The following is a 22,576-nucleotide window of genomic DNA, read 5'->3' as shown; positions in this document are numbered from 1 at the left end:
CAGCCTGACGGGATGCTCTTGATTGTGCATCTGTAAAAGTTTGTGAGTATTTTTGGTGACAAGCCAAATTTCTTCAGCCTCCCGAGGTTGAAGAGGTGCTGTTGCGCCTTCTTCACCACGCTGTCTATGTGGGTGGACCAATTCAGTTTGTCCGTGATGTGTACGCCGAGGAACTTCGAACCTTCTACCTTCCAGACTCATATCAAACAAAAAATCTCCAATCAAAAATCAAATCTAGAATCGGCTTTCTATTTCGCAACAAAGCCTCCTTCACTCATGCTGCCAAACATACCCTTGTAAAACTGACCATCCTACCAATCCTCGACTTCGGCGATGTCATTTACAAAATTGCCTCCAATACCCTACTCAACAAATTGGATGCAGTCTATCACAGTGCCATCCGTTTTGTCACCAAAGCCCCATATACTACCCACCATTGCGACCTGTACGCTCTCGTTGGCTGGCCCTCGCTTCATACTCGTCGCCAAACCCACTGGCTTCATGTCATCTACAAGACCCTGCTAGGTAAAGTCCCCCATTATCTCAGCTCGCTGGTCACCATAGCATCACCCACCTGTAGCACACACTCCAGCAGGTATATCTCTCTGGTCACCCCCAAAACCGCCTCTCCTTCCAGTTCTCTGCTGCCAATGACTGGAAAGAACTACAAAAATCTCTGAAACTGGAAACACTTATCTCCCTCACTAGCTTTAAGCACCAGCTTCCAGAGCAGCTCACAGATTACTGCACCTGTACATAGCCCATCTATAATTCAGCCCAAACAACTACCTCTTTCCCTACTGTATTTATTTTATTTTATTTATTTATCTTGCTACTTTGCACATTCTTACACTGCAAATCTACCATTCCAGTGTTTTACTTGCTATATTGTATTTACTTTGCCACTATGCCCATTTTTTTGCCTTTACCTCCCTTATCTCACCTCATTTGCTCACGTCGTATATAGACTTGTTTCTACTGTATTATTGACTGTATGTTTGTTTTACTCCATGTGTAACTCTGTGTTGTTGTATGTGTCGAACTGCTTTGCTTTATCTTGGCCAGGTCGCAATTGTAAATGAGAACTTGTTCTCAACTTGCCTACATGGTTAAATAAAGGTGAAATAAATCAAATAAATAATTCAAATTTAGCACTAACTGAAGTTAATTTAGTGCTTTATCCAGGCAGACAGAAAGTAGAGCATTGCAGTAGTTTAACCTAGAAGTAACAAAAGCATGGATTCATTTTTCTGCATCATTTTTGGACAGAAAGTTTCTGATTTTTGCAATGTTACGTAGATGGAAACAGTCTTGATATGTTCGTCAAAAGAGAGATCAGGATCCAAAGTAACGCCGAGGTCCTTCACAGTTTTATTTGAGACGACTGTACAACCATTAAGATTAATTGTCAGATTCAACAGAAGATCTCTGGATCTTGGAGATGTTGTTTCCTACTTTCACCACCTGGGGGCGGCCCGTCAGAAAGTCCAGGATCCAGTTGCACAGGGTGGGGTCGAGACACAGGGTCTCGAGCTTAATGACAAGTTTGGAGGGTACTATGGCGTTAAATGCTGAGCTGTAATCGATGAACAGCATTCTTACATAGGTATTCCTCTTGTCCAGATGGGCTAGGGCAGTGTGCAGTCTGATTGCAATTGCGTCGTCTGTGGACCTATTTGGGCGGTAAGCAAATTGGAGTCGGTCTAGGGTGCCAGGTAGGGTGGAGGTGATATGATCCTTGACTAGTCTCTCAAAGCACTTCATGACGGAAGTGAGTGTAGTCGTTTAGCTCAGTTACCTTAGATTTCTTGGGAACAGGAATAATGGTGGCCCTCTTGAAGCATGTGGGAACAGCAGACTGGGATAGGGATTGATTGAATATGTCCTAAACACACCAGCCAGCTGGTCTGCGCATGCCCTGAGGACGAGGCTAGGGATGCCGTCTGGGTAGCCTTGCAAGGGTTAACACGTTTAAATGTTTCACTCACATTGGCTGCGGTTAAAGAGAGCCCGCAGGTTTTGGTAGCGGGCCGTGTCAGTGGCACTGTGTTGTCCTCAAAGCGAGCAAAGAAGTTGTTTAGTTTGTCTGGGAGTAAGACATCAATTTCTATGACAGGGCTGGTTTTCTTTTTGTAATCCGTGATTGACTGTAGACCCTGCCACATACAGTGCCTTGCGAAAGTATTCGGCCCCCTTGAACTTTGCGACCTTTTGCCACATTTCAGGCTTCAAACATAAAGATATAAAACTGTATTTTTTTGTGAAGAATCAACAACAAGTGGGACACAATCATGAAGTGGAACGACATTTATTGGATATTTCAAACCTTTTTAACAAATCAAAAACTGAACAATTGGGCGTGCAAAATTATTCAGCCCCTTTACTTTCAGTGCAGCAAACTCTCTCCAGAAGTTCAGTGAGGATCTCTGAATGATCCAATGTTGACCTAAATGACTAATGATGATAAATACAATCCACCTATGTGTAATCAAGTCTCCGTATAAATGCACCTGCACTGTGATAGTCTCAGAGGTCCGTTAAAAGCGCAGAGAGCATCATGAAGAACAAGGAACACACCAGGCAGGTCCGAGATACTGTTGTGAAGAAGTTTAAAGCCGGATTTGGATACAAAAAGATTTCCCAAGCTTTAAACATCCCAAGGAGCACTGTGCAAGCGATAATATTGAAATGGAAGGAGTATCAGACCACTGCAAATCTACCAAGACCTGGCCGTCCCTCTAAACTTTCAGCTCATACAAGGAGAAGACTGATCAGAGATGCAGCCAAGAGGCCCATGATCACTCTGGATGAACTGCAGAGATCTACAGCTGAGGTGGGAGACTCTGTCCATAGGACAACAATCAGTCGTATATTGCACAAATCTGGCCTTTATGGAAGAGTGGCAAGAAGAAAGCCATTTCTTAAAGATATCCATAAAAAGTGTTGTTTAAAGTTTGCCACAAGCCACCTGGGAGACACACCAAACATGTGGAAGAAGGTGCTCTGGTCAGATGAAACCAAAATTGAACTTTTTGGCAACAATGCAAAACGTTATGTTTGGCGTAAAAGCAACACAGGTCATCACCCTGAACACACCATCCCCACTGTCAAACATGGTGGTGGCAGCATCATGGTTTGGGCCTGCTTTTCTTCAGCAGGGACAGGGAAGATGGTTAAAATTGATGGGAAGATGGATGGAGCCAAATACAGGACCATTCTGGAAGAAAACCTGATGGAGTCTGCAAAAGACCTGAGACTGGGACGGAGATTTGTCTTCCAACAAGACAATGATCCAAAACATAAAGCAAAATCTACAATGGAATGGTTCAAAAATAAACATATCCAGGTGTTAGAATGGCCAAGTCAAAGTCCAGACCTGAATCCAATTCGAGAATCTGTGGAAAGAACTGAAAACTGCTGTTCACAAATGCTCTCCATCCAACCTCACTGAGCTCGAGCTGTTTTGCAAGGAGGAATGGGAAAAAATTTCAGTCTCTCGATGTGCAAAACTGATAGAGACATACCCCAAGCGACTTACAGCTGTAATCGCAGAAAAAGGTGGCGCTACAAAGTATTAACTTAAGGGGGCTGAATCATTTTGCACGCCCAATTTTTCAGTTTTTGATTTGTTAAAAAAGTTTGAAATATCCAATAAATGTCGTTCCACTTCATGTGAAATGTGGCAAAAGGTTGCAAAGTTCAAGGGGGCCGAATACTTTCGCAAGGCACTGTACATCTCGTGTCTGAGCCGTTGAATTGCGACTCTACTTTTTCTCTATACTGATGCTTAGCTTGTTTGATTGCCTTGCGGAGGGAATATGTACACTGTATGTTTCCGGTCATGTTTCCGGTCACCTTGCCCTGATTAAAAGCAGTGGTTCGCACTTTCAGTTTTGAGCGAATGCTACCATCAATCGATGGTTTCTGGTTGGGGAAGGTTTTAATAGACGCTGTGGGTACAACATCTCCGATGCACTTGCTAATAAACTCGCTCACCAAATCAGCGCATACATCAATGTTGTTGTTCGACGCTATCCGGAACATATCCCAGTCCACATGATCGAAGCAATCTTGAAGTGTGGAATCAGATTGGTTGGACCAGCGTTGAACAGACCTGAGCACGGGCGTTTCCTGCTTTAGTTTCTTTCTATAGGCTGGGAGCAACAAAATGGTGTCGTGGTCAGATTGGCCGAAAGGAGGGCGAGGGAGGGCTTTGTATGCATCGTGGAAATAGAGTAACAATGATCCAGGATTTTGCCGGCCCGGGTCGCACATTCAATATGCTGGAACAATTTAGGGAGCCTTGTTTTCAGATTAGCCTTGTTAAAATCCCCAGCTACAATAAATGTAGTCTCAGGATATGTGGTTTCCAGTTTACATAGAGTCCAATTAAGTTCTTTCAGGGCCATTGAGGTGTCTGCTTGGGGGGTATATACACGACTGTGATTATAGTCGAAGAGAATTCACTTGGTAGATAATGCGGTCGGCATTTGATTGTGAGGAATTCCAGGACAGGTGAACAAAGGGACTTGAGTTCCTGTATGTTGATATGATCATACCACGTCTCGTTAATCATAAGGCATACACCACCTTCTTCTTCTTACCAGAGAGATGTTTGTTTCTGTCGGTGCGATGCGTGAAGAAACCAGGTGGCTGTACCGACTCTGATAACGTATCCCGAGTGAGCCATGTTTTGTGAAACAAAGAATGTTACAGTCTCTGATGTCTCTCTGGTAGGCAACCCGTGCTCGGATTTCGTCTACCTTGTTGTCAAGAGACTGGACATTGGCAAGTAGTACACTCGGGAGCGGTGGGCGATGTGCCCATCTACGGAGCCTGGCTCCGTCTGCCCCTTCTGCGGCGCCTTTGTTTTGGGTCGCCTGCTGGGATCCAATCCATTGTCCTGGGTGGTAGACCAAACAGAGGATATGCTTCGGAAAAGTAGTATTTCTGGTCATAATGTTGGTAAGTTGACGTTGCTCTCATATCCAATAGTATCTCCCAGCTGTATGTAATAAGACTTAAGATTTCCTGGGGTAACAGTGTAAGAAATAATACATTAAAAAAACAAAATACTGCATAGTTTCCTAAGAACATGGCCGCCTCGCTTCATCTCTGTGGGCGCTGGTGAAGCTTGAATAAAGATTACCTGACTAGTGACACAGAGCGATGGTTTATCATGCAGAAAATTGTGAGGAGTTTGCCACAGTTTAACCATCAATAATAGTATACCGTTGGAATGACTGAGGCATTCAGCATAATTTCTTTCACGGTATTATGACCGGCTCGTTTTGAACAAATGCCAAGATAGAAGTGTGGAGACACCGGAGGGGATTGTGAAAGGCCATTTTCACAACTACGTCATACTTCGAATGCTTTGGACAGGAAATGCAAGTGATGGAAATTACTTTTCACCGGCTTGAAAAATTGAATTTTGTTGAGGATTAAAAGGAAGCTCAAAGGTTGTCTTGAAAATGTGAATTTATTGAGTTATGTCATGGGCACCACTTTCTGTTATTGCCATTTAATACCACAAATACCTATGTACTTCTCTGTGTTGCAGGCACGTTAAGCTTCGGTCCAGTTAGTGTTAGAAATACCATGGGAGCGCTTGTAGATTCCAATAGGTAATATACATTTCAGGACTTATACCACACATTCCCCTTAATGTTTGTATGCAAAGCATCAAGTTGCACAATTGACAAAATAATAGCACAAAGGATGAACACTTTAGGATTCTGATTATAATGCAATCAATACTCAATTACCTGTGAAGTACTGCGGGACCTCTGGTGCCCTCACTGGTCCAGTGCTTCTCTAAGGTCGTCATCCACCTCTATGATTTATGGGCCCTGCTCTTGAACCTTGCTTGGAAAACAAATTAACTGCAGTGATGTCACATCTTCCTGCCAGTGATCAACGTTAAAATGTCCTTTTTAGAGGGAGAAAATATACATCACTTTTATGGAGTACTAACAATGAAATCCCCTTTATCCGGTTCTTTTTGGCTTTCTATCTAAATTGTCGCAAGTGTAATAAAATGTTGGACATTTGAAGGTGAGTATTTGTAATGGAAAATATTTTAGGCTGAAAGTCTGCATCACCTTTAATATGTACCCAGTGGTGTAAAGTACTTAAAGTATTTTTTACTTAAAGTACTACACTTAAGTAGTTTTTTGAGGCATCTGTAGTTTACAATTTATATTTTTGTCAACTTTTACTCCACCACATTCCTAAAGAAAATATTGTATTTTCTACTCCATACATTTTCCCTGACACCCAAAAGTTACATTTTGAATGCTTAGCAGGACAGGAACATTGTCTAATTCACCGCTTAAAGAGAAAATACCTGGTCATCCCTACTGCCTCTGATCTGGCGGACTCACTAAACACAAATACTTTGTAAATTATGTCTGAGTGTTGGAGTGTGCCCCTGGCTAACTGTACATTTAAAAAGCAGGAAAATCGTGCCGTCTGGTTTGCATAATATAAGGAATAATATAAGGAATTTGAAATGGTTATACTTTTATTTTTGATACCTAAATACATTTTAGAAATGACATTTACTTTTGATACTTAAGTATATTTAAAACCAAAATTCTACTTTTTACTTTTACTCAAGTAGGATTTTTCTGGGTGACTCACTTGAGTCATTTTATATTAAGGAATCTTTACTTTTACTCAATTATTTTACTCAATTCGGTACTTTTTCCACCATTGTATGTTTCACACATTTTATATGATGTACAGTATCAGAAAGAACTTGCAATCGAAAACAGCACACGCAATCTATTGCCATGGTAGGAAAAAAGAGAATTGCATTATCATGAGGATGCAAATGTCTCTGCTTGGACTGAGTTAACACATCTGTTTCCTGTATATAAGAAAAGGAGAACCGCAACAGTATAGGTGCAACCTGACAGTCTTTAGAAATGAATAGTTGAAATGTGAGTTTAATTAGAGTGCTTTTTATTGTATGATCAACGTTAATGTTTCCTTCATTCTGATCTAAATTGATGCCTACAGTTGTATTTTAGCACCATCTCCTGAGCATAATGTGTATTGCACGTTGTTGTCCCACACAATAACCTCTGATAATGAATGTGCAATCTAGAACTTCAATTCCCAGTAAAAATGAAAGTGTTGCACTTGCCCAGTGACGTCTACCAACACTTTGGGAGACACTAACCGAAGAAGCACAAGTTAGCGCACCTGTTGGTTTAAATGTTTAAAAATCAGATTGTGTTTGTACCTTCTCGTTGCCACAGAGGACTCATACGGCAAATAGGTTACTTTAACCAATTTTGTTTTTTCAAAGTCTTTATAAACAGATACAAGCAACCAAAACATTAACAGGCACTTAGTATGCATGACTGACAACATTTTGAAGTGTAAAATGTAAAATATAATGAAATGGAAGTAAAAGGATACCATAAATGTTAATGCATATAGATGTATTTTTTTAACTACTCTACTGCATGCTATGGGCACTGAAAATAAGTTGTACAGTAATTGTATTATTACAAGGCAATATTGTTTTTTTGTTAAATCACTGGATAAGCTCTTGTAAGCTTTGGCATGGTGGATGTTGAGAATTGTCATTGACTAAATTTGAACAATTTTGTCTATCTATACACATTTCAACACAGCATTAAATTTAGAGGTATACATCGTTTCCCGTACATACTATAGCTAGCGTGTTTTTGTCACTAATAACATATTTTCTGAAACAGTAAGATCATTATATAAGCCTCAATATGAACATTTCTTCTGTTTAGTATGCATCTTAAATTCTAACAAACATCTAAAAACAATTCCATCACGTTATGAAATGTATGATGTATTATAACACTACCATAGAATTTGCAACAATGAGACTATCTTAAACAACAACCCTGAGAGCAATGCATAAAGACAGCCAATACATCAGGTGAGTGGTTACGTCTTATAGTATACATACACAATCCTATTGGAAAAGTTTTTACAAAAATTACATTTACTCATGTTATAATTAGTGTATTGTGCAAGATAAGTTAAAGCTAAGATATTGAAGGTGCAAAGTATCTTTCCTGTTAAAAAAACAAGAAATGTAAGTCATTTGACTGTGCCCGTGTTGAAATGATGGGTCCTAATGCTCTTGTTGTAGGTCTACAGAGAAGTTCTGTATTCTTTCCACCATGAAGAAGCAGAGTGTTCCAGTGAAACCCAGGGTGACCATAATGAGCAGTTGCCATGTCAACAGCAAGTAGCCACTGTAGAAGAAGGCAACTGCTGCAAAAATGGACTGGCAAAGGAAAGAAGAAAACAAAAACTTGTTGAAAGTCATACAAAAAGTTGACTTTGTGTTACTACTCTGTCACAGTAATGTATGAATTGTGTCTTAGATTTTGAGTTCTTACAGAACACTAATGTAATAAACTAATTGGTACCTACAGCTATAAAATAACAATAATGCATGTTTGAGTGGCTAAATAGACCGACACAAGAAGGCCTTCAATCGTCCTTCACTCTAGTTATTCTTGCAGTATAACCACACAAGGGATACACTACCGGTCAAAAGTTTTAGAACACCTACTCATTCAAAAGGGGTTTTCTTTATTTTTTACTATTTTATACATTGTAGAATAATAGTGAAGACATCAAAACTATGAAATAACACATATGGAATGTGTGTAACCAAAAGAGTGTTAAACAAATCAAAATATATTTTATATTTGACATTATTCATTCTTCAAATAGCCACCCTTTCCCTGGTGACAGCTTGGCACACTCTTGGCATTCTCTCAACCATGCTTTTCCAACAGTCTTGAAGGAGTTCTCACATATGCTGAGCACTTGTTGGCTGCTTTTCCTTCACTCTGCGGGTTGACTCATCCCAAACCATCTCAATTGGGTTGAGGTCGAGGGATTGTGCAGGCCAGGTCATCTGATGTAGCACTTTATCACTCTCCTTCTTGGTAGAATAGCACTTACACAGCCTGGAGGTGTGTTGGGTCATTGTCCTGTTGAAAAACCAATGATAGTTGGACTAAGTGCAAACCAGGTGGAATGGTGTACCGCTGCAGAATGCTGTGGTAGCCATGCTGGTTAGATAATAAATCACAGACAGTGTAACCAGCAAAGCACCCCCACACCATAACACCTCCACCTCCATGCTTTACGATGGGAAACACTCATGCGGAGATCCTCTGTTCACCCACACCATAACACCTCCACCTCCATGCTTTACGATAGGAAACACTCATGCGGAGATCCTCTGTTCACCCACACCATAACACCTCCACGCTTTACGATGGGAAACACTCATGCGGAGATTATCTGTTCACCCACCTGCGTCTCACAAAGACACGGCTGTTGGAACCAACAATCTCCAATTTGGACCAGACCAAAGGACAAATTCTCACTGGTCTAATGTCCATTGCTCATGTTTCTTGGCCCAAGCAAGTCTCTTCTTATTCTTGGTGTCCTTTAGTGTCCTTTCTTCGCAGCAATTCGACCATGAAGGCCTGATTCACAGTCTCCTCCGAACTGTTGATGTTGAGGTGTCTGTTACTTGAACTCTGAAGCATTTATTTGGGCTGCAATTTCTGAGGCTGGTAACTCTAATGAACTTATCCTCTGCAGCAGAGGTAACTCTGGCTCTTAAGTTCCTGTGGCGGTCCTCATGAGAGCCAGTTTCATCATAGTGCTTGATGGTTGTTGCGACTGCAGTTGAAGCAACTTTCAAAGTTCTTGAAATGTTCCGTATTGACTGACCTTCATGTCTTAAAGTAATGATGGACAGTAAGTTTCTCTTTTGAGCTGTTCTTTCCATAATATGGACATGGTCTTTTACCTACTAGAGCTATCTTCTGTATACCCCCCTACCTTGTCACAACACAACTGATTGGCTCAAACACATTAAGAAGGAAAGAAATTCCACAAATTAACATTTAAGAAGGCAAACCTGTTATTTGAAATGCATTCCAGGTGACTACCTCATGAAGCTAGTTGAGAGAATGCCAAGTGTGTGCAAAGCTGTCATCAATGCAAAGGGTTGCTATTTGAATATATATGTTGATTTGTTTAACACTTTTTTGGTTACTAAACTCAGCAAAAAAGAAATGTCCTCTCACTGTCATTTTCAGCAAACTTAACATGTGTAAGAACATAACAAAATTCAACAACTGAGACATAAACTTGACAAGTTCCACAGACATGTGACTAACAGAAATGGAATAATGTGTCCCTGAACAAAGGTGGGGTCAAAATCAAAAGTAACAGTAACAGTCAGTATCTGGTGTGGCAACCAGCTGCATTAGGCACTGCAATGCATCTCATCCTCATGGACTGCACCAGATTTGCCAGTTCTTGCTGTGAGATGTTACCCCACTCTTCCACCAAAGCACCTGTAAGTTCCTGGACATTTCTGGGGGGAATGGCCCTAGCCTTCAACCTCCGATCTAACAGGTCCCAGACATGTTCAATAGGATTGAGATCCTATTGTTTTTCAGAGTCAGTAGAAAGGCCTCTTTAGTGTCCTAAGTTTTCATAACTGTGACCTTAATTACCTACCGTCTGCAAGCTGTTAGTGTCTTAACAACTGCTCCACAGGTGCATGTTCAGTAATTGTTTATAGTTCATTGAACAAGCATGGGAAACAGTGTTTAAACCCTTTACAATGAAGATCTGTGAAGTATTTGCGTTTTTACAAATTATCTTTGAAAGATAGGGTCCTGAAAAAGGGATGTTTCTTTTTCGCTGAGTTTACATGATTCCATATGTATTATTTCATAGTTGAGATTCCTTCTCTATTATTCTACTAATAGAAAATAGTCTCTATTATTCTAATGTAGAAAATAGTCACACAAAAAAAAACCTTGAATGAGTAGGTGTTCTAAAACTTTTGACCGGTAGTGTACATCGGCCTACGCATACCTAAACAGCCATAAGTTATTAATCAACTATACAGCAATTAACTACACCCAGCGCACCACAGTATCAGTTGCTGGTACAGTTGCTGGTACATATGTTTCAGTAAACGATCAGCTGTATCATGCTCTCTCGGGGGTTACCTGGATGAATTTGAAGATGGCAAAAGCAGGCGCGCTTTGCTCAGCATAAACATGCCCCAAGATGCTGTACAGTTGAGTGTTGAAACAACTGTCACCGAGTCCAAGCAGGAAACTACAGAGCAATGCGATAGAGATACTAGGAAACAGATAGGAGACACTCAACTGTGAGGGGGTTACTACAGGTCATTTTCAACTGACATGATTTCTGATTAATATAAAAACAATACACAGCCCTGCTTTTATTGTTTTGTTTATATTAAAGCAATACCTTGGTGTCAGATATGGCTTGTTCAGTGTGCTAGTTTTTAAAACCACAGGAGCATCATCTGGGATGTTGAGGTAGATCAAGTAGAAGGCGACAAAATGGACGACCATCCCCAGGAAGACCACAGATGTCCGTCTGAAGCGGTTATTCTTACATACTAGTCCAAAGACTCCTCCACCTGACAAATCACATCAGATTACTGTCAAACTAGTTCCTTGTTAGATTCTAACAGCAACATAAGAGTGATGGGTAGAAGTTACACTGGGCAACACAAACCTACCAACTATCTCTCCAATCCCCAACACGATTCCGGAGATCCCAATCAAGCCTTTAGCTGCCGCTCCAAACTCTGTTGTTGCCCCGATACATGTCCCATACACACCACTGTAGAAAGATAGCTCCAGACCTACGATGACAACACACTGGTAAAAACACTATTCCTCTGAGGGAAATGTCTGGACTTTTGGTTGTGCAGTACAATCTACTTACCACTGTATGCCATGCAACAGCTCAGAAGCAATATGGTTTTGGTTTTGAGCAGTTGTAGGATTGTCTCTGAAGAGAAGGAAACACACAAGGAATTGCTTTAGATGACTAACAGGATAGTAAAACAGTGAAACAACATAAGCAAGGTAACGGAGGTGCCCTTTAACCCAAAGGAATAGATCAATGATTGATTGTATAATAACACATGTGCCTGTGAAGCTACATTGACTTACTGAATTCTGACTTTGCATCTTGTACTGCAGAGTTGGCTCTTTGCTTATACCTGCCAAACATTAAGATGGAAAATGGTCAAATTAGCAAGACAAACAATATTTATTTTCAATACTGTGATATTCAAATTCATAGCAGAATGAATAACCATCATTTAAAACAGAGACACCAAACGCAGTGCCATAGATTCCCATTGAAATAAGGGTACAGTGAGAGAGTACTGTCAGTTAATTAGGAAACTAACATCATGCGAGATGAGAGCAAAGGCTGGCCTTCCTCCTCATTGAGCATCTCCTCCTCTGGTGGAAGAGTCTTTCTCAGAGCCAGGAAGCTGAGTGTTCCCAGCACTGAGGTAACCAGCAGACCAATAAAGATAGTCTTTCTGCTCCTATCTGAGAGGGACATCAAGAACAAAGGAAACAGTGTCAAACAGAGAACACACACCATTACTAAGTAGGGCAACAACATTGGAAGGACGTATGAGTCATATCCTTAATGAAAACAAAGATGCAATTGCAAGTTTTCATTAATGTTAGCTCTCTTTTCTCCATATTTTTCCATTGGATGATCTTCACATGCACATACCTGATATTTCCATCTTTCCATTCCAATCAAAATAAATGTACAGATTGCCAAATAACATGCTGAAAAAGAAAACAATGTGTTACAATTACACCTTCTGCTCTAGGTCACCAAATAATTGAAATAACTGCCATTATTACGTAGCCTACCATTAATATATATAGATTCTCGATTGGATTCAGGTCTGGACATTGACTTGGCCATTCTAACACCTGGATATGTTTATTTTTGAACCATTCCATTGTAGATTTTGCTTTATGTTTTGGATCATTGTCTTGTTGGAAGACAAATCTCCGTCCCAGTCTCAGGTCTTTTGCAGACTCCATCAGGTTTTCTTCCAGAATGGTCCTGTATTTGGCTCCATCCATCTTCCCATCAATTTTAACCACCTTCCCTGTCCCTGCTGAAGAAAAGCAGGCCCAAACCATGATGCTGCCACCACCATGTTTGACAGTGGGGATGGTGTGTTCAGGGTGATGAGCTGTGTTGCTTTTACGCTAAACATAACGTTTTGCATTGTTGCCAAAAAGTTCAATTTTGGTTTCATCTGACCAGAGCACCTTCATCCACATGTTTGGTGTGTCTCCCAGGTGGCTTGTGGCAAACTTTAAACGACACTTTTTATGGATATCTTTAAGAAATGGCTTTCTTCTTGCCACTCTTCCATAAAGGCCAGATTTGTGCAATATACGACTGATTGTTGTCCTATGGACAGAGTCTCCCACCTCAGCTGTAGATCTCTGCAGTTCATCCAGAGTGATCATGGGCCTCTTGGCTGCATCTCTGATCAGTCTTCTCCTTGTATGAGCTGAAAGTTTAGAGGGACGGCCAGGTCTTGGTAGATTTGCAGTGGTCTGATACTCCTTCCATTTCAATATTATCGCTTGCACAGTGCTCCTTGGGATGTTTAAAGCTTGGGAGATATTTTCGTATCCAAATCCGGCTTTAAACTTCTTCACAACAGTATCTTTGTAAAGTGGCTGTTCCACTGGATGTCATAAGGTGAATGCACCAATTTGTAAGTCGCTCTGGATAAGAGCGTCTGCTAAATGACTTAAATGTAAATGTAAATATATACTATTAATATACCTGCACTGTAAAAGGGCCCAAAACATCCCTGTGTTCCTATTGATGGTGGAAGCATCGGAGTTCTCCACAAGGAAGTGTCCTTGAGCTGTCCAAAGCACTGATGAAAGGGATACAAACAAAGAGTGAGAGAGGCTGATGAGGAACTGCAGATGTAATGAATAGAGATGGTTGCCATTTGATGACATTTGAATTGATCAAAATGCATTATCGGGGAACTATTCAGGGAAAATGTGTCTATTTTATTTGGCACAAACTAACATTATCAAACATTTTGGTTCATCTGCTCTAAGAATTCTCATTTAGCACTCCCGTTTGTAAAATGTTTGCTTTGCTTGCGATCAGAGATAATGAACATAACCCCGGCATTTCCCTTTTATGTAAATCATTAACAAGCTCCATTTCAGACATCATAACCATGGTAACCTTTGTCCAAAGCTCAGAAACTGACAAGACAGACTCAATACTCTTTACCATGCATGCAGGTCATGTGCTCCTTCTTGATTTGATCTGCCGTACCCATATTGATAACAGTTTATAATACTATGTAATTACTATGGCATTTGATCTACTTACAACTTACAAATCATTATTCCGAAAGCAGAAAAATGGGTCCAACTCAGTTTACAAATGTGTTAGGAATGAATGGCATGCATAAGAGAATAGCAGACTCCAGAGGCATGTAGAGAATTTTGGATTGGATTAGGCATATGCACAGAGGTGAAATATACACTACGTGACCAGAAGTATGTGGACACCTACTTGTCGAATATGTCATTCTAAAATCATGGGCATTAATATGGAGTTGGTCCTTCCTTTGCTGCTATAACAGCCTCCACTCTTCTGGGAAGGCTTTCCACTAGATGTTGGGACATTGCTGCGGGGACTTGCTTCCATTCAGCCACAAGAGTGAGGTTTGGCGCAATTAGGCCTGGCTCACAGTCAGCATTCCAATTCATCCCAAAGGTGTTCATTGCGGTTGAGGTCAGGGCTCTGTGCAGGCCAGTCAAGTTCTTCCACACCGATCTCAACAAACCATTTCTGTATGGACCTCGCTTTGTGCACTGGGGAATTGTCATGCTGAAATAGGAAAGTGCCTTCCCCAAACTGTTGCCACAAAGTTGGAGGCACAGAAATGTCATTGTATGATGTAGCGTTAAGATTTCTCTTCAAGGGTCTATAGTCAGAAACATGAAAAACAGCCCCAGACCATTATTCCTCCTCCACCAAACTTTACACTATGCATTCGGGCAGGTAGTGTTCTCCCGGCATCCGCCAAACCCAGATTAGTCCGTCAGATTGTCATATGGTGACGTGTGATTAATCACTCCAGAGAACTCGTTTCCACTGCTCCAGAGTCCAATGGCAGCGAGCTTTACACCACTCCAGCCGACACTTGGCATTGCACATGGTGATCTTAGGCTTGTGTGCAGCTGCTCGGCCATGGAAACCCATTTCATGAAGCTCCCGACGAACATTGTGCTGATGTTGCTACCAGGTAGTGAGTGTTGCAAGCAGGGACAGAAGATTTTTATGCACTACATGCTCCCAGCACTTGGCAGCCACGTTCTGTGAGCTTGTGTGTCCTACCACTTCACGGCTCAGCAGTTGTTTCTCCTAGACATTTCCACTTCACAATAACAGCACTTACAGTTGAACGGGGCAGCTTTAGCAGGGCAGACATTTGACAAACTAAGTGGAATCCTATGACGGTGCCACGTTGAAAGTCACTGAGCTCTTCAGTAAGATTATTCTATTGCCAATGTTTAGCTATGGAGACTGCATGGCTGTGTGCTCGATTGTATACACCTGTCAGCAACTGGTGTGGCTGTAATAGACAGATCTACTAATTTGAAGGGGTGTCCACATACAGTCCTTTGTAATATAGTGTATATGACTTTATACCAAACTGTCATGTAAATCATGACAGTTCAATGCAATTTGTGCCAATATGAAATTATGTGAAGGATTCTGTAGATTCTGTAGTAATGTTAACCAGATAGCAGAGGGAACAAAGGAGAGATCCCATGAAACCGGACTTACTGGCTGCTCCTATGCCGATTAGTACTGAGGTGAAGTAAAAGGACCATGTTGATGGGGTGATGAATACAGCTACGTAACCACTATGGAAAAGAATGGAACCATAACAAACAACAGCACGTGACCTTGTTATAACTAGACAACTACTTCAGACAGAAATATCAACCAACTACTGACCTGCAAATATAAAATGAATGGGGGGGGGTAATTCCTTTAGAATTCATGATACTCACCTGTAAAGAATTCCACTGAAAAACATTGTAAACTGTGGTCCAATTATTGCAACAACAGTTGGAGCTAACAAATTTGAAAATGAAAAAATTCCATAGATGATTCCAAGGCTGTTGTACAAGGACAGAAAGAAAACAGTACAATTTAGTGTCTGGTATAAGGGTCAATGATTCTGAAAGATGCACATTATCTCCCCCACTCATTTTGCTGAGATAATGTGGTTTTCCAATATGTTGCCTATGGTAACACCATCCAACTCACCTGTGATAACCACTTCCAGTGAAGGTATCATTGTCCAGGCTTTTAACTATGGTTTGCTTTAAAATAGAGAAGAAATGGGATATTAATGTGAATCATATGAACATAGAAAATATGTTCTCAAATATTGCTGCCACCACTACCTACGTGCCCTGTGGAGTTTGACGTTTACATGTATTAATTTGAGTAATTCCTTTGGCATGACAATCTATTGACTGATGAAGAAATTGGAAACACAAGATGCGCCTGACCCAGGACTCCTCCAACAATGCACCACTGACAAGACTGCTGAGGACATCATGTGAGCTGGAAGATGCACAAGAAAATAAACTGATGCAATTTATTATGGGGTAAAAGTTCTTAAACTTGAGAGTCAAAGTCAATGGACTTGAAAAAAAGCAAAGCATGACTGCAAAATGACAACAATTCAAATAATTTTTTATTGGTCGCATTCACATATTTAGTAGATGTTATTGCGGGTGTTGCGAAATGCTTGCGTTAATAACTCCAGCAGTGCAGTGATACCTAACATTTCACACAGATCTAAAAGTAACAGAATGGAATTAAGAAATATATAAATATTGATGTACCATGAATGATAAACAATTATAACATGTCTAATGTAATCACTTTTAAGATATCAAACAGCTACCAAATTTAGATAGCAGTTATCAATGGGTAACTGTCCATTGTCTCAAGTGAAATTGACTATTTAGCAAACAAAACAACTGATCGGTCAATATATTACAAACATGTCAAATGACAACATGTATTATATTTCTGATTAATTCGAGTATGTAGCCTACATGACAGGTCATTTGAAGGGGAGAGGTCAAACAGCTGTCAATTTCAGATAAATTAGCTAGTTAGGAAGTTGCTGGTATCTGAAATATCATTGAGTAGGTGTGAATTTTCTCCAGTGATATTGACTCCAGCAAACAAAACAAATTACCAGTCAATATAGTTTCGGTTTAGGTCACACAAGTGAAAGTGTGTTCTTTGACTTACTTCAATGTTTCCACAGGTGGTGAAAGCAGTGAAAATGAACAGAAATCCTAGTCCCAGAATGACAACGTTGTAAATCCTGAGGTCTGCCATGATTATATTATTCTTGCACCACCTCTTGGTAGATGTCCCAGATCGCTACACAGGACTCAATGCAATGAGATAAGATTATTCCAACAGTTACACTTCTTGCGTCGACCAGACATTTCTGAGATGGCTAAGCAAATACAAAAAGCATAGAATCTAACTAGACACCCACGCCGTTGTTGGACAAGCACTTTTCGGCTACTCTTCTTCAAAAATCCATATGGTAACTTTTCTTCTTCGCGCTCTCTCTGTCAATAAGTTATCAGCACGAGCCAATTCAGCATAACCCTACCATTAGCACATTTGGTAGATTGTTGTAGTTAGTAGGCTATGTATCTAATAGCTAGCTAGCGAAGTTTCTCGTGATCGCATATAATACGACCAAGCTTTATGTCGTTGTTGTAGGGGGGACAATTGCCAAATGACTTTCATTAGAAACCAAGCAAACAGTTGAGATTTATCAAACGCTTTACAGGCAATGGAAGCCCGTAGGACCAATACACGTCAGCGCGTCCGTTTCCCAGCAGTCTCACTTCATATTGTACACAATCATCATGGCGACCCAGGATGGTAGGTATTGAAAAAAATATAATGCTATGCTTGCCACAAATCTATGCGGCGCAATTTATCAATTTTCAAATCATTAATTTAGGAATTTAATCGTATTTATGGTGTTGGTGCAAATTGAACATGTCAATTGGATTTGAAATCCTATTTTCTTCATAATCCAAGGTTCGCCCGGTTATCCTGGTCACTGGCTAGCTGCTAGCCAACCATATTTAGCTAGATAACGTTAGCTCTTTCGATTTTGTTACATAGCCAAAATAACTAGAGCTACTGTTACATAAGTTGTAATTTGATTCTAGAAACCTAGGACAAGTGTAATAGTTGTAGCTATCGCTATGTTATTTTGTAGCTATCAGCCTTAGCTATATTAGGCATTTATAAGCTATCAAGTTATGTTAACTAGCTAGCCAACTCTTATCTGACTGCAAATGTAGCTTGGATGTGTCAGCTAACTTAGCTAGCATGACTAGGTAGTTAGCGCTATTTGCAAATAAGCTACAGTAACTCGCTAACAGCCACGTGAGATGTCAGATTTAGCTAACGTAGCTAAACGACCCACAGAATACCAAATAGGTCAACCAGCCAGTTGCTTGCTGCTGCTTTGTCATAACAAACGAGCTGCTTGAAGCCATACTTGCTAGTTATTACTTGGCTGAGAAGACCTAATGTGACAAACTATTCCCAAACATTGAGTGTTGACATAGCTGTGCCTGACTGATAATTCTTGTGGAGTTGAGAATTCTCAGCTAAACTATGCCTTTCACAATCCTTTCATAGGAAATGAAGAAGTCGTAATGGAAACTGAAGCCACGTTGAAAGAGCCACAACCACTGTGTGAAAATATTGGCGAAGGAAATGCTGAAGTATCAGAAACTGTGTCTCGGACAGATAATGCCGGGGAAAGCTCTTCAACTCAGGACCCCACTGTTAGCAATGGAGATGACAGTGATGAAGGAAAGGAGATGGTAGATCTAAAGATTATTTGGAACAAGAATAAGTATGATCTCAAGATTCCTTTAGATGGCACTGGAGCCAAACTGAAAGAGCGAATCCATTCACTCACTGGTAAGTAGTTGTTTAGGCTTGCGTACTAACTACTTGGATATGTATAACAGTCACAGTGTTGATTAATGTCTCTCAACCACTCTATTTTTCTCTCTCCCTCTTATGTTAATAGGTCTTCCACCTGCTATGCAGAAAGTGATGTACAAGGGACTGCTACCAGAAGATAAGACACTACGTGAAATTAAAGTTACAAATGGTGCAAAAATAATGGTGGTTGGATCTACAATAAATGATGTACTAGCTGTAAATACTCCAAAAGAGGTTATTCAGCAGGAAGTTAAAGCTGAAGAAAACAAAAAGGAACCTTTGTGTCGGCAAAAAGTAGGACTTTTCAACGTCTTTGAGTTCCATATTTGTAAATAAACAACTTCTTTGCCCAAGGTATGGTCACAGGTTATGATGTTTTTTATTCAACTGTGAACTTATAATAATGTATTGAATTTCAGCAACACAGAAAGGTGTTGGACAAAGGCAAACCAGAGGACATAATGCCATCTGTTAAAGGAACAAAGGTGAGTATTTTCAACAAAACCCGAATGATGGTTGGGAAAATTATGCTTTTAATGGTTGTTTTACACTGAGTATACCAAGCATTAGGAACACCTTAATATTGTTGCAGCCCCCCATCCCTTGCCCCCAGAACAGCCTCAATTCTTTGGGGCATGGACTCTACAAGGTGTCTGGCCCATGTTGACTCCAATGATTCCCACAGTTGTGTCAAGTTGGCTAGATGTCCTTTGGGTAGTGGAATATTCTTGATACACATGGGAAACTGAGTGAAAACCCCAGCAGAGTTGCAGTTCTTTACACAAACCCGTGTGCCTGGCACCTACTACCATACACCATTCAAAGGCACTTAAATATTTAGTCTTCCCTATTCACCCTCTGAATGGCACACATACACATACACAATCCATTTCTCAATTGTTTCAAGGCATAAAAATCCTTCTTTAACCTGTCTCCTCCCTTTCATCTACACTGAATGAAGTGGATTTAACAAGTGACATCATTAAGGGATCATAGCTTTCACATGGATTCACCTGGTCAGTCTGTGTCATGGAAAAAGCAGGTATTCCTAATGTTTTGTATACTCGGTGTATATTATCCTGTTTATATATTTTTCTCACAGATATTTCCACTGGAACACTATCACGTTCAGGAGCTTGGAGATGGGTCGTTGTGAATGTTCTTCCACTAATGACCAGCAAGTGATCTCTCATTTGTTACACAGGAACGCTTACCAACAGTGCCTTTAGCCGGAATGTACAACAAATCTGGTGGAAAAGTTCGTCTCACCTTCAAACTGGAACAAGATCAACTGTGGATTGGAACTAAGGGTGAGATGCCCCCTTGGTTTAGTTGGATTGTGTATAAGTAAAAAGTGTTATGGCACTCACCCTTATCTGTGTAAATTATTCTACAGAGAGGACAGAGAAAATCCCAATGGGCTCCATCAAACATGTGGTGACTGAACCCATTGAAGACCATGAGGATTATCACATGATGGTAACACGTTTCCTTACTACAAACTGCACAAGCCAGATTGACAATTGATGTAATGTATGTTTTTTTCCATAAACACATACATTACTTTGTATTTTGTCAAAAGTAGCATTCTTACTATAATTTATGGTGCAATTCATTTTCTCTCATTCACTTTCCTAGGCGTTTCAGTTGGGTCCAACAGAAGCCTCTCAGTATTGGGTCTACTGGGTGCCAATTCAGTTTGTTGATGCAATCAAAGACACAGTCCTTGGAAAGTGGCAGTATTTCTAATGTGCCTCTATTACTGACAGTGGAAAAACTGTGATCTAGAACAGAAACATATGAAAATGGGGATCTGGAGACAACAAGGAGTCTTAAGGAACTTAACATTGAAGCATATTAGAGAAGCAAACTGAAGGATGCCAATGGACTAATCATATTATTTGGGGTTTCAAGTGCACTATGAGGCATCATCATATTCCTCAGCCCAGTTCATCATAAAAAATTGAGCAAACCCAAGGGAAAACAATAAAACTAAATGTACAGAGATTGCTGATGCATTTTTCAGTTATTCTTAAAGTAATAAATTGTATTTAAGGAAAAAAAGAAAAAAGCTGGACTAGTATGTGGTAGCCTATGTTTATGTATTCTATGGATCAACACAAGCAAACTTTCCAAAGTTGAATACAGTTTCTAAAGGTCTCAAGATATTGGTTTTACTTGTAGTCATGATAAATGTTCATGTTAACAGAAATGATTTAAACATCTAATGGAATTTAAGAAGATTCCCTCAGCAGAAGTAGATCACTATATAACTTAAAGTAGTAAGAAACTTACTCATGTAAGTTTTGCTATTTTACAATCATCATTTATAGTTGAGGGGGGATTTCTGTTGATTATTTAAAAAGAAGAGTGTGCTGTGGTATGGTGTGGAATAGTCTCACAGATGATTCAGAATATGTTTCTATTCAGCATCAGGCCAGACATTGAGCATTACTGCAATCCAGTGTCATGCTATCATGAGACCTCTGTCACATGCAAAGGGAATTAGTATAATCACATGGTTTAGATCAGGGATGGGCAACTGATGGGGGCCACAAAAAATCTGAACCCATCATGAGGGGCCGCAGTTGCTCGTGATTCCCCTCCCCCCATCACCACATTAGCAGCCTCCCTCTTGACAGCGGATATTACACATTTTGCCATGGGGTGTAGAGAAAATGTTGCTGTTTTAAAGCAAGTTTGCTGCAATTCTACACATTCTGTCATATTTCAGAGACAAGATCTTGCAATTATATAACACATTTTAATATAATTCTACACATTTTACAATGGGGCAAAGAGGGAAACTTGCTGCTTTACAGCTAATTTCCTGTAATTCTACACATTTTGCCATAGGGTGGACAGAGAAATGTTTTTAAAATTATAACTGAGTGAGACTGACTAACAAAATCAATGGGGGCCTCCTGGACGGTAAATCGACCATTATTACTAAGTTCAGATAATGTAGCTGGCCACTAGACTAATTTACCAATTTAAAAAATGTTAGAAATGGGCTATGTGATGGACTATCAGTGACTGACATAGCAAGAGAAAAACTGCTAATGCTCAACCAAATTTTGAAATGGCACCTTAAGTGTATTCTACCATTCTAGCTTGCAACAGCAACTTGAGACACCTACTGAGTTAAACATAAATACTTTTGATCCGAGGGCCCTTCCCTGGTTTAGATGCACTATGCTGTTCCTACAGGAGAGGGCCACAATGTCACACTTTTACATTTCTTGTTGATAGCAATATCATCTGCCGTGGGTATAATTTTTCAGAAATGCAAAGGCCTTAATGTATTTACATACAGATAAGAACCAGTAACTGCAACATTCAAATACATAATTTTATTTAAAGTATTTCATAAATATACAAACACTGAAAAGCATATGAAGTCCAAGTTTGCTTTGCATTTGCCAATGTCCATTCAAATTTCCAAAGCCTAAAAATGTATTTTTTCAAATCTGCAAAAAATATACAGACACTTTAAAAGCAAATAACGGAAATAAGTTGTTTGGGACTGACGTTGTAGTGCTATTAACTGGTTATACCTTTGCCAGTAATAAGGTCATCAACTGAGCAGATA

The 22,576-nt window shown here is 40.1% G+C and overlaps 2 protein-coding genes across 3 annotated transcripts; one reads left to right on the top strand and one right to left on the bottom strand.

The window, feature by feature from the left end:
- Positions 1-7,289: 7,289 nt before the first annotated feature.
- Positions 7,290-17,642, bottom strand: LOC118365316 (UNC93-like protein MFSD11). The gene is made up of 14 exons (XM_052490929.1): positions 17,498-17,642; positions 17,242-17,376; positions 16,237-16,292; positions 15,978-16,085; positions 15,748-15,827; positions 13,708-13,804; positions 12,622-12,680; positions 12,281-12,428; positions 12,039-12,088; positions 11,809-11,874; positions 11,600-11,725; positions 11,323-11,497; positions 11,055-11,190; positions 7,290-8,284 (listed from the first exon to the last, which is right to left on the bottom strand). The coding sequence occupies exons 2-14, from the start codon at positions 17,329-17,331 to the stop codon at positions 8,129-8,131; spliced, it is 1,347 nt and encodes a 448-aa protein (XP_052346889.1). The 5' UTR covers positions 17,332-17,376; positions 17,498-17,642; the 3' UTR covers positions 7,290-8,128.
- A 110-nt stretch (positions 17,643-17,752) lies between these two features.
- Positions 17,753-20,991, top strand: ubfd1 (ubiquitin family domain containing 1). Of its 2 annotated transcripts, none has more exons than XM_035747455.2 (7): positions 17,753-17,895; positions 18,670-18,957; positions 19,070-19,278; positions 19,404-19,469; positions 20,189-20,294; positions 20,381-20,463; positions 20,623-20,991. In XM_035747455.2, the coding sequence occupies exons 1-7, from the start codon at positions 17,880-17,882 to the stop codon at positions 20,731-20,733; spliced, it is 879 nt and encodes a 292-aa protein (XP_035603348.1). In that variant the 5' UTR covers positions 17,753-17,879; the 3' UTR covers positions 20,734-20,991. The 2 variants fall into 2 exon arrangements, with proteins under 2 accessions (XP_035603348.1, XP_035603350.1); XM_035747457.2 differs by lacking the exon at positions 17,753-17,895 and adding an exon at positions 17,911-18,057.
- Positions 20,992-22,576: the final 1,585 nt, after the last annotated feature.

Source organism: Oncorhynchus keta, chromosome 32, assembly GCF_023373465.1.
Source record: "Oncorhynchus keta strain PuntledgeMale-10-30-2019 chromosome 32, Oket_V2, whole genome shotgun sequence".
Lineage (NCBI taxonomy): Eukaryota > Metazoa > Chordata > Actinopteri > Salmoniformes > Salmonidae > Oncorhynchus > Oncorhynchus keta.
Note: the sequence above shows the minus strand (reverse complement) of the source record. Positions and strands in the feature narration are given on the sequence as shown.